Source organism: Ptychodera flava (genome assembly GCF_041260155.1).
Source record: "Ptychodera flava strain L36383 chromosome 23 unlocalized genomic scaffold, AS_Pfla_20210202 Scaffold_24__1_contigs__length_23054250_pilon, whole genome shotgun sequence".
NCBI lineage: Eukaryota > Metazoa > Hemichordata > Enteropneusta > Ptychoderidae > Ptychodera > Ptychodera flava.
In genome coordinates this window covers 5,231,573-5,251,323 of record NW_027248278.1, presented here as the reverse complement: position 1 = coordinate 5,251,323, position 19,751 = coordinate 5,231,573, and the positions used below count along the sequence as shown (strand labels likewise).

Sequence of the window (19,751 nt, the reverse complement as noted above, 5' to 3'; positions counted from 1 at the left end):
GCCAGGCCTGGTGGCTAAAAATGGTCGAAAAGTGCTTACCAAAATGTGTCAAGTTTGGTGACCGTGCGATTTTTCGGTCATTGTAACATCGTGAATACTTCCCACAAAGTTATTTCAATACACAGGTAAACGATGAAAAGGCTTGCATTGGATTTTTAAGCTGCAAAGCAGGTGAATCCGATCCTGCTAAGTAAGTAAAGAATGGTATAATTTAGGTAACTTACAGGCATGTTCACCAAAGGGCCGTTCTGACACAGCATTAACAACGTTGTGAACGCCGTTGTTATGGTAAACAACGACGAAAACCACGTGTGAGAACAGTTAACGACGGTGCTGCGACGGCGTCGATCTACGGCGTCGAATTTCGTCAGACCTGCAACGGCGCGCCGACGCAAATTGTGTGTCAGAACGGTTAACGACGGTGTAAACGCCCTCTCGCGACGACTTTTGTCCAAAACATTACCTCTGACCTATCAGCTCGAGTGCACAGTACGCATAGCTGGACTCGACACGAACCATGGAAGACAACAGATCTCTCGCTCCCATGTATAAAGTGTGAAAGAGGCTGCCCACCTAACTATCCAAAATGTTTTTTGTCGAGTTGTGTTTGGTTCGTTTCAAAAATGTGTTCCTACATTCTATCCGATTGTTTGTGTTAATAAAAAATGTTTGTTTCGCCTCGGATATTTGTAGGGAAGTTTGGATTAGTGTGTACGGTAATCTTTTGTTTGTGTGGGGAAAGCTTATGGCGAGACGCAGCCGGACCTATTGGTGTTACAAAGTTGATAGAGTGGCCTTTGACGCTAGCGTTTCGAAACCCGAGTGTGGTTTCTCATCAGTCGCAGTGTAGATTCTTTCCTTTGTTTGGTTTGTGAAAAATTATTTTAATGGGTTTTAGTGATCTTGCTCATCGAATAGCGAGGCAAGAATATCAATGTTTGGGGTCTCGTTGTGAGTCCATTTATGCATTCTGAGGCGACGATTGAACTGTTGAATCCGTCTGGATCGCATATGAAGGTGAAAATACAGGAGACACGCCGCTACAGTTGCGTCCTGGACATCCGCCATTGTTGTTATATCCAACCTGTACTATAGACATATATTGAACGTAGAGGGCGCAAAACACCGGTGTTTTCCTCAAAACACCGGAGGAAATTCCGTGTATGGACATAAGTAGAGATTAAGGGTTAATCCACAGGTGTTTACCAATGAAAACCGTTAGTTACCGGCGGCGTTGGTTTGGCTAGTGGGAACACAGTACAACAAATGTAGTCTACATCGTAATAATGCCTGATGTAAAAGGATGTGAGTGACTTGCCTACAGGTTGAGAAGAGATTTACCTAATATTCCATGTGTCTTTCCACGTTTGACTATCTGAAGCACAAGATATATAGTACCTTTTACTTTACTTCTGTCCGTTATTTATCGACATCTATTGTGCATATGACGATTAGCCATTTGAAAGAAACGATCCCAGTCAGTTTTCTCGGTCAGTTCCATGTGGTGAGCAAGATTAAACATCCGTGCTGCATGTAAAATATTAAAGACCTGCAATAAAATACACATACTTTTTTCAAACCAGTAGTAGGTTTTATCAAGGTACAGTTTGTTCTTCAGCTTACGTGTTCACAAGGTGTGTATACGTTGTATATTAAATTGCTTTTACAGCTGTTGCAGATGTGTTTGCAGTTTGCGTCAGCTTTGTGCCATGTAAATTTTGAACACGTAAATGTGGGTTTTTTTTAAATAGTCTACATACTGCGTAAAAAGAGCAGGTATGTCCCTTTTAACTTCCCATTGTCTGATGTTGTGACGATTTTCGTCGGTTATGATTCACATAATTTGACTTTTACAGATCACTTTATTTGTCTCTCAAGGTGCAACGTTTTTTGCCCCGGGCTTGCACTTTGTTTCTTCACAATACACGGGACGGGGCGAGAAGTGGAAATGGTCAGTGACACACATTTAGGCGAGGCAAAATGAAGGAATATTTGCTGAAATCGCTGCTACCGTTTGGCCACTCTGCTAATTTTCATTCATTTCGCAAATTCTGCTAAAACAATGCTGCAAGAGGCATCTACAGTGCAGTTTACATTCAGCTAGATTTCTAGCCTGTTCCTGAAATTATAGCCGTATAAACGCATTACCGGTACTCATGCGATTTATATTATACACAGTTTTAGCGACTGCAACCATGAGATGTATCAATAACATGTGGTGTATCCATACCATTATTTATTAGGTTTTTTTAAAAAGACTTATTTGATGTCAGAGGAATAGTAATGAAAAACGATTGGCCTGTCTGTCGCCTTTCTGCTAGGCGACTGGATGCCAAATGGTGTGAGTTCGAACCTGATTGAAAACTAGTCGTATTGATCGATAGCAAAACGATTTTCATTGGTCAAGCCAATGTGTCGATTTCATTTCTTTCGATGGCAACCATGTGCAGGAGGTGTGTATCCACACCATGCTTCGATAGTTTTGGTCTGTTACCCTGCTTTCGATGACACAGAAGCAAGGGTCGCGTATAATCCCCTAAATCAGGCGTTTTCTCATGTATTGCTGCGCTCTCACTGCATGACATAGTCTTGATCCATCACACAGCTGTCAAACATTCTACTCATAACGGCACAAGGGGCCTATCATCCCTGTCACATAATTTAGAATCTAGTAAACTAGCTCAACAAACTGTTGACGTGTCTCGATATTCACATACCTGTGCATACATTTCTACTAACTACGTCAGAATGACATCACAAACAGCAAAAGCCATAGCAATCAAAATTGCCAAGCGCCCGCCCATGAACGTAAGGTTCATGTGGGGCCAAGCACCGAGTTTTCACTACGGAGAGCATTATCTGAAGTTTGCTCACAGAAGACAAAAAAACGTAGATCGACAACAGCCATGAGGTGAGTTATCTTTCCTTGCCCGAAGCCGTTTATGTGTATATTTTCTTGATTGTCAAGCTATGGTCAGGGCAACTTTCGATCGGGCAACTCCACAGGCAATTTGAGATATACTGTAACATGTTTGCCAGTAGGAAATTCTGCTTATAGAAACATAAGTGTCTGTTCGAACCCCCAAATACAGGATTGTTTTTCATATTATGGTCTCACAAAAAATGGTGCAGTGCAGTTTTTAAATTCAATATTTTGTCTCAGCAAAACACACATATACAATTTGTTAGTGGAGCAGTCTACAACATGAAACCTCAAAGTTGAAACTAAAGCACTATATCCATCACTTTGTGAGAACTTTTAACATATTTTAATAAAATCATTCATATGGAGTTTGATATCGCATAACGAAAATATTTTGCGTCAGACATCGTTGTTCAACGTCATCATAAATATGTCTTTTTATAAAACCGCCCAATTATCGTAAATCGCCCTAGTATTGGTGCAGTTAAAATCAAGTTTAGTTCTCGATATTCTTTAAAATGATCCCTGTTTAATCGTTAAATCAGCAAAGAGATTAAATGCACATCTGGATAGCTCCCGACCAATATGCTGCCTTAAGCAGCTGGAAAAGTGTACATTTTCAGCACCTAAATTCCAGTTGTTCTCAAGAACTTCAGTCAAACACTATATCAATCTATGCAAAGCTGGTACATTCATAATGCACCATAAGGCCAAGAAAGATAAAAACAATGTTTGTCGACCTTTGGTATATTCGAAAATGATGCGGTCACGTGAATTTCTTTTTCGAAATAACAAAAAGGCCAATCCCCTTTTGGTGGAAATTCAAACATGGCCGCCACAAAGTAAAATGGCTGCCACTGAAGGAAACGGAGCTGAGGAACATTTAAGAACATATATTGAACATATCAACGAATCCATAACATGAATTCCTATGTAGATGTTATGCTACTGCGTGTTCCATTTTTGGGATCTGTTTATTTTATTATTTTCGTGATTTTTATTTTTTCAAAACTTTAAAAATTGTGACGCGCATGTTTTCACATGAAGCGCCCGATGACGGGAGCAAAACACTTTGTTTTGCCTTAGCTGCCACTTCTAAAGTGTGATACATTTGAAGCTGTTTTTGAAATATTCGTAATATGACACGTCATGTTCTACACCTTTAATTGGATTGACAAATTGAAGAACACTTGTGAACTCAAACGGTTAGATAAGCGCCTTGCAGCAATTTTAATGTCATCAGGCATGATCTGTATATGAAGGCAGGCGAAGTGGTATCAGATTTAAATTTGTAAGATTTGTCAATCAAACAAGATTGAAGATGAATATCAGAACGTCCTGCTTATTATGACTTACGAATTATATATTCCCAGTGTCTTTATTATACATCCCAATCTTTTAAATTTTATCGCATGCTACGTACATCTAATGAAGAATTATATCAATATATATTTATAAGGCTTTTTTCCTGGCATACTAATGCTTTCCCAAGTGATGTTCCTTCTCTTTTCCATAAGTATTTGTTCATCGTAATTATTCCAAGTGGAACGTGACTCCTTTGTATGCGATAAGCATTCATTGATTCATGCATCGATTAAAATTGTCTACGCTTCACTGCAGTCAAATTTCGCATCAACATTCTTCAAGACCCAGATGGCTATATAGATATAGATGGTGTCAGCAAGATCGACAGACAGACAGACAGACACTCGGACACTGTCAGATAGACAGACAGACAGACAGACAGACAGACAGACAGATAGATAGATAGATAGATAGATAGATAGATAGATAGATAGATAGATAGATAGATAGATAAATAGATAGATAGATAGATAGATAGATAGATAGATAGATAGACAGATAGACAGACAGATAGATAGATAGATAGATAGATAGATAGATAGATAGATAGATAGATAGATAGATAGATAGATAGATAGATAGATAGATAGATAGATAGACAGATAGATAGATAGATAGACAGACAGACAGATAGATAGATAGATAGATAGACAGATAGATAGATAGATAGACAGATAGATAGATAGATAGATAGATAGATAGATAGATAGATAGATAGATAGATAGATAGATAGACACCAAAGTAGTAAGTTTATTTGTTTTCACTCTGCAGGAAAATTGGAAAAACAAACATTGGAAAACTCAGATGGTGTACCATACTGTTATTATTTGCTGGAACTGCGACAGTTGTATACATTTGGTACCTTCCTGGAGCTTACAAACACGAATTACCTCCCCTCCGGATGTGGCAGAGCACAAAAGTATGACTGTTTTTACGTGATTTTTATGAAAGTCAATTTCCTTTCATAATTTGATGTGACCATGTAATCATATGTTAAATCAATGATTAGATATACAACAAATCGTACAGTCACATGTAAATGCCGTGCTAAAATGTTACATCTCTCTCTCTCTCTCTCTCTCTCTCTCTCTCTCTCTCTCTCTCTCTCTCTCTCTCTCATGTATACATTTAATCTTTGGTAGTTAATGAGAGCACATCTCAAGGAGCAAAAAGCAGACGTGGCCTTGCACCAACATCAAATTAATCAAACTGCAACAGGGAAATTTAAAACTGTTGAAAGTACACCCAGCCCGAAGGTCAACAAAGAAAAAACGGATGGTAAGAAACAACCTAGCGATGATCAATTAAAAAAAGGGCAGAAAGCAGATCAAAAACAACATGCCAAGTTCAATGTTAGTCAACAACAGAAGTTACCAAAGGTAGAAAAAATTTCAGACTTTGAAGTTAAGCAGCCGCAAACACATGGAAACAAGGAGAAATCCCTGGGCAAAGGTGAAGACCAACACAATAAAACAGCGTCAGTCAAGAAAACTACAAATACCGCAAAGAAGGCGTCTGAATCCCTCAAAGACAGTGCCAGTGCTGCTCACACTAAACTGGAAGTCGACGACTGCAGACAAGTCAAGGAGTATCCGAGGGTTATAAAGCCTGGAAAATCCTGGCCCCAAGGCATGAAGTTTGTCATTCCCGTTTACCTGCATGGGGGTGGCCCAAATAACTTTTACAACATGTACAGATGGACCGTAGAGTTTGCCATAGCACATCAACTTGGCATGGTAACTCATGATTTCAAGACTCATGGAACGCAGGAATGGGGGTCAAAAGGCAGGAGATTATTCAATCAAACCTTCGACCTCGAAAAGCTTCAAGAACTTCTTCCCACAATTCCGATTGAGGATTTTCTTGCTCAGTGCGGCGGCTACATCAAAGAAGGCAACGTTGTTGCAGCTGTGCCGAGAAGACAGTACGAGACTAGGATTTGCCAAGATTACAGAAAAAGCGGCAGCTTCAACACATGCGGCGCAGGTTTCAATGCAGAAGTAGCACGGTTTCTTTGGAGTGATAGCGAGGACATGCAGTTAAGTTACAGAGTAGAGTACGAGCATTTCAAGAACAGTCTACAGCTGAATGACAGGCAGGAAAGGAGATGCTTGGCTTTCATGTGTATTGATGTGAACTACACATGTTCTGAAAGAGTGGAATCGCTCCTTGAGAAGCACTTCATCCGGGCACCTTACATTCGTCGCATGGCAGAGGAGGCTGCTGGGAAGCTTTGTCAAGGCAACTTTGCTGTTCTGCATTGGCGAAATAAAAGCGCAGAAGGCTTAGAAACGTACGTATTTATTTTAAGAACTTAAGAAGTTAAATTAAATTAGTTTAATTTTTCTTAATAATTTATTCAATTCATCATTTAATGCCCTATTGAGCAATGACGAGTAAATTGCCTTGTTCAAGGGCAAAATATCATTCTAGAGTCTGGAACTCACCATTCTCTGACAGTGAGTCTGTTACTTTGGACATACCGGGTTTCGAACTCACCATCCTTTGACAGTGAGACCACACCAGTACCCTGACCACTGCCCTACAGTGCCTCCTAAAGAGTCGTCGGCGATTCAAAAACCATCTCCCTAACAGCAACTTACTATGCAGATTGACATTAAGCGCAGTACAGATTACCTTTTGATATCAGTATTGTGAAATAAGTTTATGTACATGCCAAGTGCGTTTGAACTCTTTAGATTATGAGCAAGTGAGACGACACTATGAAATTATATAAAAAAACCCTTAAGGTAGTATGCAAGTGAAAGACTTAAACTTTTGCTCAAACTTTGCTTAATGAGGTTTTCGACCATATTCTTACCAAATCAAAAATAGAAATTAGTGCTCCGTTCGCAAATGTTGCAAAGAACGAAATTTATAACAATTAAAAAAATTGTATCTGGTATGCATATTCTAGCATACACATGAAGTGATTTGTCCACAAAATATTATACAGAGAGATACCTACCATTCAAATATCAAATTCATTTCAAAATATGGCCACAGTACAATGATACAAATAAATAGAATTTTTGATTGCTAGTGTCATTTGTGTTGTGGAAATATTCCCTGTTTCACTCCTACTCCTAAAAAATATTGGTTTTGGGGGAGTCGTTTGTTTCATTGTTTGACAAGGAAAAATGCACTGCCTTGACTCAACAGTGCACTCTTATGATCGATTTGTATGATCTGATTGGTGGAAATATTAGCATGTATCGGCGGAAATAACTATCATACATTCATGTCGTTTGATTTTCTTTACCTGCTGTCTGCAGTCTGCAAGTATGACTTCTGCATGTTCTTCCAAACTCTCCTGCAGTACAATCCAAGAAGCAGGAGCTATATGACAGACTTTCGGAGGGACAGCAATCTGACAAAAATGTCTAGCGGAATCTGAGAATTTTACAGAATTATACACTGTTATCGATGACGATTCACATGTACTCTGAATTTAGAAGATGTTAATATACGTCACAGTTAATACAGTTGATGATCTCTCTCTCTCTCTCTCTCTCTCTCTCTCTCTCTCTCTCTCTCTCTCTCTGTCTCTCTCTCTCAGGTGCATACGCAATAACTATGAGAGACGAGAAACAGAATGTCACATGAAAGAGCTCCGTGTGCTTCATGCAGCGACTCCGGGAATTGTTCGCCATATTAACAAAATCATGAAGGCCGAAAAGATTCCCTGTCTGTATATAGCAAAACCGGTGTACCCGCAGGTGAGTCATTTGTGTGTTCACACATGCGCAGATAGAAGCGTTATAATGCCAGTAAGGTTCCATTTGTTATCATGCCCAGACATGCCTGCCACGTCAAATTCTCCATAGACATAGAATTATTGCATGATGCAAGCTGTTTTCTGCGACCGTGTGAGACTCTCGTGAACTGATGCCATAGTTACTATCCTTTATTCTGTTCACGGACGCCGAAGGCTTTTCATTTCATATTAAGGTTTTTTATTCCTGTGGAAACCCCGCCCTTTTGAATTCCTTAGATTTCTAATATCCCTACCCTTATACAACCAATACATGTAGTTTCATGTGTTTTTCCACCATATATTAGTATTCCGAATTATCTGTTTTGCCTTTTTGTACTAATCTGTGCAAAAGTTTTCACTCCTACTCCATAAGATAATATTAAGTTCCACCAGTAACGGTCGAAGAACATTTCATGTCCCTCATGTCATTTCCTAACATGAATACGTTAAGAAACAAGATGTGCACGAAGATTTTCTTCGAAGCAGTATATATTTCAGCACAAAGAACGTTTTTGAGTGTTTTTTTCCAAACATATTCTTCCCTTGTAATGAATGAACTGCGTGTACAATTAGCCTAGACTGGAAAGAGAATGAACATTCGACTCCAAGTGCCATGCTACCAATGCAAGCCTATTGCCGGTTTATGCAAGTTATGTTTCAAACATGTATTGAATACTTTGTATAGCACCATACATTAGGGAATCAGAGAAGAGACTATGTTTCCTTTTTTGAAAAAATAATGAAAATACTGTGAAATGTTGCTGCTGCTAACCATTTAATCTTTCTCTGACAAAATCGCTCGATAACGTTGCGCCATTTTGCATGGTTACCAAATCGAGCCGGGTGTTTCTCTGACCATACCGGCATTCGAGGTAATGCCGATTTTGCACGGACTAAAGCAATGACACATGTGTTACCAACGATGCACATTATTACAACATCGGTAAATCAGCAGGCTTATGCACCAGGTGGGGGAACGAAACGCTGCTTAGCGAAAGGTTCGCCTGTTAGAGAATATACTGGGTGATATTTCATTAAATTATAAAACATTTACCAGCAGAGAATTTAATATTAGTGTGAAATGTTAGAAACAGCAATATGTCAGAAGCGGTACAATTAATCTAAATTGAACAGCCACTTTGAAAGAAATGACACATAATAAAGAACATGGAATGAACACTGCATGATCAGACGCCAATTAATTTGATTTTGAAACCCTTTTTAGACTATCAGCAAGATAATTATAAGTGGCAATTTCTTTAGATTGCACTTTTTTATTCCAGCCAGATATCTTCATTTGTATAATGTTTTAATTCACAGTGCGTAAGACATCTGTTCCGCAGTAAAGGTAGCTTGTATGGTATCAAAGAGAATTTTTAACATTTTTTCCGTTATATAAAAGACATGTGTTTATATCTTTATATTATTTTGTTCTTTAATAGTTTGGTTTAAACTCAAAATTTCTTTGCCATGACGAAACGAAAACGTTCACCTCGAAGCACCATTGGTTACGAAATTGCCCTTGTAGTCATTGTCTGCAGTATCCCCTCATATTGTGCGACTCACCAAAGTGGGTGTGAGTATGGGACGGACCATTGCATCTTTTGGAGGTGGGGTGGTCACAATCAGATTGTGAACACAATCAGATTGTGAATATTTCTTTTTTAACAATTGTAAATTTTTGAATTTATTTTTCCAAATGAGTCGTGATGTGCTAATTTTTTCTAAGCAAACTGTCAGATTTATCATTTATTGCATTCTGATTTTATTCTTTTTTTATTTTGCAAACTAGTCTGAAGATTTTTCGCAATTGTTTGCTTTGATTTTTTTCTGTTATTGACCACCCCCTCCCAAGATCTAATGGTCCATCCCTAAAAGCATAGACCTCTCAATCCATGGCCTTGCCACGTCTTTCTAGATGACTTACTCTTCTGGGTATTGTGATCATGTAGAAGTAGCATGGCTGAATGTATGCTTCATTGTGAAGTACCTCTCTTCCATGTCTGTGTATTTACCATCCTGTATGTACGAGTATTCGGGGTAGCGAGGACCATCAACAACATATGTACAAGGCGATACAACTCCACCAGGCCGCGTGACAATAGGTCGCAGTATACATCTCACACATCTGTTACACGCTTTGGCAATGTGTTCATTGCTTTTATTTTTATTATAGTTGGTTTACATTTGTGTATTAGCACATAGATTGTCTATGGTTAGCATGTATTCGTGTGTGCTTTATTGAACGCCGGCTGTGTGGAGGGGTTGCAATGAAAACTGCATCAACTTAAGATGTTGAGATGCAGCTGAGTGGTTTTGATTGCCAGCTTCTTCGCTGTACGTTGCCCGTTCGAATCCCAATGGAAAGTTATTTAAACCTGATGTTGCCATTGACTGCCAACAGTACACAAAGACAAATGAAAACTCTTTTGAATCTCGAGCTTGGACGCGACACAACAGTGTCCGGCAAAAATGTTGACGAGGCTAGCAATTATCATTGAATTTTAAAATCAAGCATATGCGTTATCCTAAATTTGCATAAGGAACATTCACTGACAGACAACTGATATTTGATTGTATTATATAGATATATGAAGATCCCTCTAATACATGAAAGTATTCTAATATTTACAATAATGCTTCGGTATCGCTGTGCAGTTTGCATCGAGCCATAATATATCCCAATTTTACTACCATCTTATTATATCAGCCATTAATCACCTCAGGAACCTACATACCAAAATATTTGTGGTATAAATTTTTATAATACCGCTGTGCTGTTTGCACCAAGCAATAATTTACATATCCACCTTTACCATTATTTTATTTAATCAGGCATCAGTCATCCCGGGAAACTATGTCAAATGCTGTAAACTATCGAATAATAACATTCGAACAAACAAATATAAAGTATAAATGGAAAATTGAACAAAACAGTTGGACAAATTTAACAATTATTTAAAAATCAGAACTTGAATAAAGTAATCTGTAGACAGTCATATATAAACAAAATTGAGGCACACATAAATTATTCTAAATAGGGGGATTAAACATAAAAGTCTCTCTCTAGAGACAGAAATGCGACTGCTAATGATCTTCGAGAAGATTTGTGTATCGGTTTGGCATTTTTGAAGCTCATTTGCATATTTTGGCACTAGCAACATAACAAAAAGTCCTTCCGAGAAATCTATGATACAGTTCCATACCGAATTTCAAGGTAACACGTGCACATGCACTGGTTTTCAAGACGTCCTGGTGGAAAGACATCTGTGAACCATTTGGATGAGAACTATGTAGACACATATTCATTATCTATCTTTGCTGTGTAAGGAGCTTTGAGAATATGTTTGTACGTGTTTGACCTTTCTCTTTCCTAACAATAGACTAGCCACGCTGTACCCCATCGCTAGCCATACACGTATTTTCTCACTTACGTCATTCTTTGATTCTCTTTCTAAACCAGAGCATAGAAGAGTACCTCAGCGTAACCGATATACGTGTTTTCGCCATCCACGATATAATTGCCATGGTTCCATCGTTGAAGGCATATGAGAAAGACAACTACGTGAAGTCCTTGGTCGAACAAGAAATGGCAGAAAGTGAGTATCAGAAGCGGGCACTGACGATCAGTTCATTAATTTTAGGATCCTTGTAGACTGTGAGGTACCATCTAAGGTAGAATGTGCCCAGTAACAGATATTCAGACTCTCAAATGTTTAAACACCATTGGCTTGAGACCAAAACGGTGTCCAATGTTGCCACAATATCCAAATATGTGTTGCGGGTCACTCCGCCTCTACGTCCTCAGATAGACTGTGTTTCAGTCACGACTTAAAAACCTTTGGTCAGCATGCCATGCAAATTGGTAACTAGCATCAGAATGGAAAAATCTAGATCGAGACTTTTGTGGGTAAGGTCTGCAGAATAAAGGACATCATGCATAATTGATGGTTTGTTCTATGGCTATATCTAAAGAATCACTGACACAAATTAAATTTGGAGCGACTTTTTAGGCAAAAAAATGTTATTTGGGTTTTACCAAACAAACCTTTTGTTTGGCGTGGTGGGAATTTGCATATTTGACGATATATTCTATATAAGGCCATACATGCAAATTCAATGCACTGAATTTAAGCCGCCCATTAATGTTTGTTCGTCGAAATATGAATAGCGTGACATATGGTTCATTTGCTGATATGTATATTTAAATTAATTGCTGTATTAGGCTACACATCAGAGAATGCACTGATTTTACCACAATCTCTGCTAGTCATTGAATATGGCTGTGTATCGAAGCTGAATACACTAAATTTTAACCAAATTATCAGCCACACTGGTTAAACCTGGATTTCATTATGCTGGTAGTATAATGATTACTATGTGCTCACTATAATCTCATTTGCATATGTTTTGACTTTCTGCGATCACGCCATGAATGGACTCTTTGTCTGCTGAATTTGATCCAGCTTCTGAGATGCACAGGTTAAGGTTATATTAAGTTGTTCCAAAAGTGTGATGGATGTGACGTATTGTAATTGACTCTTTTGCATAATATTATATAGGGCTCAGCCCTTGGTGTCGCGCCAGGGGTTAAGATTGGCAATGTTATTTGTATTGATTCATGATAAAATGTAATTAATTGTTACTTCATAAACGTTTATATGACAACTATGCCCAGTTTTCCTCTGATGAAAGCAGTTCACGTACGTACACGACGTCAAACCCTGCAGCAGAGCAGGTATAGATTTTCTGTAACGTGTAAAAATTTTGGACAAAAATTGGCAATTTTTACAATGATAACAGCCTATTGCGTTAAACAAGGGACGTTTTATGCAATCATTATCATTGCAATGGTAACCGCACTGCCCACCTTCCACTTGCAAGCTGAAAACACGGACCCTCGTGCTTAAAACTACAGCGTTCCGTCTAAAAACTGGCAATTTTTGAATCTAATTATTGACACAGGGGGCGCTTTTCTAAAATTAAATCCCAACATTCTTTGCGTATGCCCCCGTTCATATGCACGACAGTTTTCTCCCTTATCTACCTAAACGATATTTTGTATCGGCGACAAGGTGCATAATAACATTTACTGGCTAATAAAAGAGGTATATTTTATAAATGGCATGTTATATAATGGTAATTTGTTTCATATTTGTTTATTTACGAGTACTCAAAAAAAAACATGGCGGCGCCCATGAAAGAAGGGTACACCTCCGGTTATTACTCGCATAGTATATAATATGTAACAGGTCTGACCTGAGAGCGAGCGCAGCGTAGTATATCGTCATTGATGTTTTCAGGCAATAGCATGCTAATTTCTGTGTTTGATGCATGATTCATAACTTAGCCATTGACTTGTTGAGGTTGAATTGTTGTCAATTGTTTTCTAGAATAACATTTTATAGCAATTTAACTCGGAAATGCCAAGTTCACTAACGAAAATTATTTAAAACTGGTAAATTATATGATTCCAATCAGTTTATTATATTAAACAGGGGCGGGAACAGAGGCAGTCTAATGTAAAACACGTACTTGATATTCCCGTCGGTAGCTAGCTCTCAGCACACTATTTTTAATTCTCGCGTGAGTTGACCGTTCGTTCTCGCGAGAGTAGGCTTGTTTCAAAATGGCGGCGGCTAGTGATGACCGATCCGGAACTTCAAAAGTGATCGAAAATAGTCATTTTGAAACAAATTTCACACTTTCTTTGAAACAGAGAGATTCTTTTGTCGGCAATACACATTGTCGAGTAGTTTTTGTGGTAGATGATATCTTTAATTTCACGCAATCCGTGTAAAAGTATTCAAAATGGCCGCCTCCATGGAACTGTGCTCTCTTTTCAAACTCGTAGGTATATAGAGATTCCATTCTAAATTTCTTGTACACGCATTAGTCTAAATGCTCGCTTCGCGAGCGGCCTTCGGCCGCTCTGCTGGCTGCGCTCGCTATAAATATGCGCATGCGTAGTCAGTAAGCCGCTGGCGCGACTAATATTATATAGGGCTCAGCCCTTGGTGTCGCGCCAGGGGTTATTAAAGATTGGCAATGTTATTTGTATTGATTCATGATAAACTGTAATTGTTACTTCATAAACGTTCATATGACAACTACCGGTATACCCAGTTTCCCTCTGATGAAAGCAGTTCACGTACGTACACGACGTCAAACCCTGCAGCAGGGCAGATTTTCTGTAGCGTGTAAAAATTTTGGACAAAATTGGCAATTTTTACAATGATAACAGCCTATTGCGATAAACAAGGGACGTATTATGCAATCATTATTATTGCAATGGTAACCGCACTGCCCACCTTCCACTTGCAAGCTGAAAACTAACGCGTTCCGTCTAAAAACCGGCAATTTTTGAATCTAATTATTGACACAGGGGGCGCTCTTCTATAATTCAATCCCAGCATTCTTTGCGTATGCCCCCGTTCATATGCACGACAGTTTTCTCCCTTTATCTATATTAACGATATTTTGTATCAGCGACAAGGTGCATAATAACATTTACTGGCTAATAAAAGAGGTATATTTTATAAAAGGCATGTTATATAATGGTAATTTGTTTCGTTTTTGGTTTATTTACGAGTACTCAAAAAAAAGCATGGCGGCGTCCATGAAAGAAGGGTACACTTCCGGTTACTCGCATAGTATATTATGAATAAGCGCATGCGTAGTCAGTAAGCCGCTGGCGCGACTATTAAGTGAATGTTTGTTATCAAGCCACATGTCGAAGTTAAATGTACTTAAACTGAGTAGACTACTAGGATACATGGTAAGCGTCACATACTTCTGTGTGAAAGATCTGTGTATAATTTTCAAAAAGCTGACTTTGTACACCTGAAGTCACTTTTGTCATGTATTCCGTGGTCAACAATGCTTGACATTGAAGATCTCGATCAGTGTGTTAGATGTTTTTATGATATTTTAAATAGTGCAATTGATGAATGTGTCCCTAAAATAAAACTTAGAGGGCGCAAATTTCCTCCTTGGTTCGATGCGGATCTAATTTCTCTATTGAAGGAGAAGGCAGATACCCATCGTAGATTTAAAAAGTTTGGTAATCCTGCAGACTATGAACTTTTTTCCCAGCTAAGGTCAGAATTTAAAAAGTTGTAAAAAAACATCAAATATTGTGAGTATGTAGAGGAAATCGAATTATCCTCACAACATAATCCCAAACGTTTTTGGGGTTTTGTTGCTAATAAATCGAAATCTAGTTCTATTCCAAAGGTTATGAAACATACTGATTCCGTGTTTGATTCACCGATTTTAATTGCTGAAGGTTTTAACGATTTCTTTGAATCTGTTTTTAGTAAACCTGATGAGTCGAATTTACCTGATGTAACTACTATAAAAGATGACGTCTTGTGCAATATTCATGCACGTTACGATGACGTAATGACATTACTACTTTCCACTGATGTAAACAAAGCTTGTGGAGTTGATAATGTATCTTGTGTAATTTTAAATAAGTGCGCTGAGGAACTTGCTTTACCTCTCACTTATACTTATAATAAATCCCTTTCATCCGGAATCTTTCCGACGTTTTTTAAGCGTAGCAATGTGGTGCCAATCTTTAAAAAAGGTAATAAGCAGGATATAAGAAACTACAGACCTGTTTCACTGTTACCTTTATTCAGTAAAGTCTTCGAGAAGATCGTTTTTAAGAGTTTATATGGCCATGTTGCTAACGTTATCTCTGATGATCAACACGGTTTTGTTCTTGGGAAAAGCATCGAGACGAATCTAGCCACTTACACAGACTTTATTTCAACAGCGTTCAACAATAAATTACAAACTAATTCAATTATCTTGACTTCAGTAAAGCTTTCGATTCCATTTCTCATAAACTACTTATTCACAAACTTTCTTCTTTCGGTTATACCGGAAATTGCATTAAGTGGCTTGAGTCGTATCTGTCTGATCGCTCCCAGAGAACTGTCATTGAGGGAAGTTTTTCCAAATGGTGCCCAGTTGTATCTGGTGTACCCCAGGGTTCTATTATTGGTCCCCTGCTTTTTATTTTATACGTAAATGATTTGTCAACATGTGCTCGGTCATCAAATGTTATTTTATATGCAGATGATTCGAAGCTTTATAAAACTATCCAGTCAATTTCTGATTGCACATTGTTGCAGGATGATCTTGACAGGGTTGTTCGTTGGTGTTCAACATGGAAGCTTAAGTTAAATATTGACAAATGTGGCTTCATTAGTTTCACTAATAAGACTAAGATGATTCTTTTTAATTACTCAATTAATACAACTCCAATCACACGTTTTACGTCAATCAAGGACCTTGGTGTCATACTTTGTGGCTCCATGGATTTTTCCGAGCACATTGATACTGTCGTCAAGAAAGCAATGCGCAATCTAGGTTTCTTAAAACGCAATTGTCAAGATTTCCATAATGTAAAGTCGGTGAAGGCCTTGTACATTTCTTTGGTACGGAGCTGCCTCGATTTCTTTTCTGTTATATGGAATCCATGGCAAAAGAACCTAGTTGATAAAGTTGAACGTGTTCAAAAGAAATTTATCAGATACTTATGCTTTAAACAAAACATACCTTACTGTTCTTCAGAATATAGAAAATTATGCACATTTTTCAAACTACCTCCCCTTTTTAATCGTAGAAAAGTTTCTGATCTCTGTTTTTTATACAAATGTATTCATTCTGTGGTTAACAGTTCTTATTTGACACAAATCCCACTGAATGTTCAACGAACTTTAAGGTTTAACTGTCCGTTTCGGGTACAAGCAACCAGAATTAATGTTCGCAAGTACTCTTTCATTGCACGTGCTCTGTCCACTTTTAACGAAATTGCAAATATAATCCAAATATTGATATTTTTGACAGATTTAGTCTTTTTAAAAATAGTGTAAAGAATTATTTTTATACATGATCTCGTTTGTGAATCGCAATTGTCTGTTTTTATTGTATGTATTGTATTTATTGTTTATTTTGTGTGATGTGCTTGTATTTCTTTTTATGTCGAGCGTAGCCTGTAATTGGGATTTTATTCCTGTTGGTCTTCCGAATAAATAAATAAATAAATAAATAAATAAATAATTTGCATATATAATATCCGTCTGTGATTTGGCCAATACTGAATGAATTGAATTTGATTGGACTGCTACTGTTTATTGGTTACACCCAGTTTAAACCATACTGTAAGTTTGCTCATTGGCATATGGAATTAGGCAATTTATCAAAACGAAATGCCCTGAATTTGATCAGATTTCTCAGGTAAAATTGACTTTCTCAGTTTAGCTTGTGTTGAAAATTTAATTTGTATGCAGTACTATTACTAGCCGATTTGCATATTTAATTAAATTATGTCATCACGCCACATGTCAAAAGTGAATGCACTGAATTTGATCGGACGTACGAAGTTCATTGGTTATACTTAAATTTAATAATGCTGGAACTGTAATGAGGGTGACATATTGAGTAATTCCCACTTTGCATATGAAATGACATTTTGTAATTAGGCAATATGGTTAAAGTGAGTAAACTTAATTTGATAGGAAATCTGGGTTTATTTGTCATACTTAGTTTTGCCTGTCCTAAAAGTATGATAAGCATGTCATACTGACCTATACCTTATTGCAAATTTTATGACATTTGCTCATTGTTTATACTTACAATTTATAATGCTCAAGATCTGATGTGTGTCACATATTGATTTATAGCTGATTTGCATATTTTTATGACATTCTGTAATCAGGACATATGTGAAAAAAAACCTGAATTTCATCGGACATCTACACTACATTGGTAATAATTAGATTTAATAATGCGACTATAAAATATCATAATGAGTTCATTTGCATATTTATCAATAATTTCATGCAAATAGGCCAAATATCAAAGCTGAATGCACCGAATTTGAAAATCTATATCATGAATCACTTATGTTCGCCTCAACATTATGAGTATAAGAAGAACCACTGTACTTGTGTGTATTATTAAAAACATTCGTGAACACTTGCTATTTTGTTTGCTTCTGAATCACATTTCTTACGCCTTCCTTCGGTGCATGCTCTCAACTTCAGTGTTACTTTGATTAAAATACCTTTTTGGTCCATTATTTTGCTTGGCTCACTTTAAATCTGGTTGAATAAATAAAATTTCCACTATATTATTTTTCTCTAAGAATGTTTATTTTCCCCTGGAGAGTTTTATAAGGTTGTTAGTTATTTTTAATTTCAAATATTAATAAATGTTAGGTAATTTTTTCTGTTGTCTTCTTGATTCACCTAAGCTCTAAAGCAAATCTCAGCGAATGTTTTGGAATTATTTCTCATTCTGCTCTTTCTTTTTAAAAATAGATTTCTGAAAAACAGAACGTTAAAGTTTTCTATCTGGAAGATACACTACAGAAAAGTCAAATTATCGTCTAATCGCAATCTCTGATTTGTCATTTTCAGTTGCCCCCTTATTCTTCTGTTCAAGGACGTCAAACTGGTCATTCTACGTGGAATTTACAAGAGACATGCGCAAGAAGAAGACGGTCAGCGTGCGAGAGTTTCCGGGACTGCCCGAAGAGTTGTTAAAAATTTCTGGTGGACTGTAGAGTGATTCATAATTGTTCGTGATTTAAGGGCGGCGAGAAAAAATTGGAAGTGCATTGTGGTTTATTATTATAAGTTTTAGCTGCCAGTGGTAGCTCTATGGTTCAAGCCAGTTCAGCAAAGAACGTTTACAGCTTGAGGGTGAATGAGTAGGCGCCAAATGACATTGTTCGAGAGTCTAAAGCCGAGCAGAAAAGTTCGTGTGTATGCGAGACGACCGTTGGTTATTGGCAGGGAGGACTCTGCCCATTGGTAGGACCTTGTTCAACAATGAAGACTTGGCATTAAACATTTGTCTTTGACGAGAAGATACTTTAATTTGGTACTGAATAAACTTGAAAAATAATGTAATAATTTTATGAGTCAATTCTTTCCTAATAGACTACCAGCGCTTTGTTATTTCCCATACAGGAACGTAGAAATAGCCGCATCCGTATCGAAGAAGTGCTAGGTAATTAAACTTCTTTAATATGTTACTTACCGTCGTGATGAATGTATGGCACTGCGATAAAACTAAAATTCTTCTCTCAATCCCAAATTGAAAGTACGGAGTCCACAGATAAATTGTTCTTAAGCTCATTTGTGTTAGACTATGAATCGTATAGTAACTGTTGTTGAAGAGTTTATTTGAACTCATCAGAGTGTTTTACAAATTATGTGCATGCATACTGCGGAAAGAGGAGAAGAGGCCTATTTAATGGAATTTAAATTTATGTCGACTGTAATTCACAGATGATTTGCAGAGTAACATTAATAGTAACCGAATAGAAAATACGGTCTTTTCAATCGGGTTCGAATTCACAACGTACAGCACCCGATCAGCTAGTAGAGAAGCGCAGACAAAACCGCTCGGCTAAATCCCAACTCTTAAAAAAAGAGTGGTTCAGTAACCGAGCTTATGATTGTTACAATTTTTCTGACTGCGGTCCCCAGATACTGTAGAGTTCATAAAACACACGCTCGTACCCTCACTATCACACATTGCACACAAGCTTGTCCCCCCACAGTGAATCCATAATATTTAACTGGTTCTTTACAATATGAATCAAACAAGCAAAACGCCGGTGACATAAAGTCACCGACATAAAGGTAGAATGAAGGAATTCTGCCTGAAATCTTTAGGAC

General features: G+C 37.6%; 1 protein-coding gene across 1 annotated transcript; it reads left to right on the top strand.

Annotated features, from left to right (window-relative positions):
• Positions 1-2,808: 2,808 nt before the first annotated feature.
• LOC139124751 (uncharacterized) lies at positions 2,809-18,974 on the top strand. The gene is made up of 6 exons (XM_070690861.1): positions 2,809-2,911; positions 5,061-5,208; positions 5,432-6,582; positions 7,849-8,008; positions 11,510-11,645; positions 18,483-18,974. Exons 1-6 carry the CDS (start codon positions 2,907-2,909, stop codon positions 18,626-18,628), a joined length of 1,746 nt encoding a protein of 581 aa, XP_070546962.1. The 5' UTR covers positions 2,809-2,906; the 3' UTR covers positions 18,629-18,974.
• Positions 18,975-19,751: the final 777 nt, after the last annotated feature.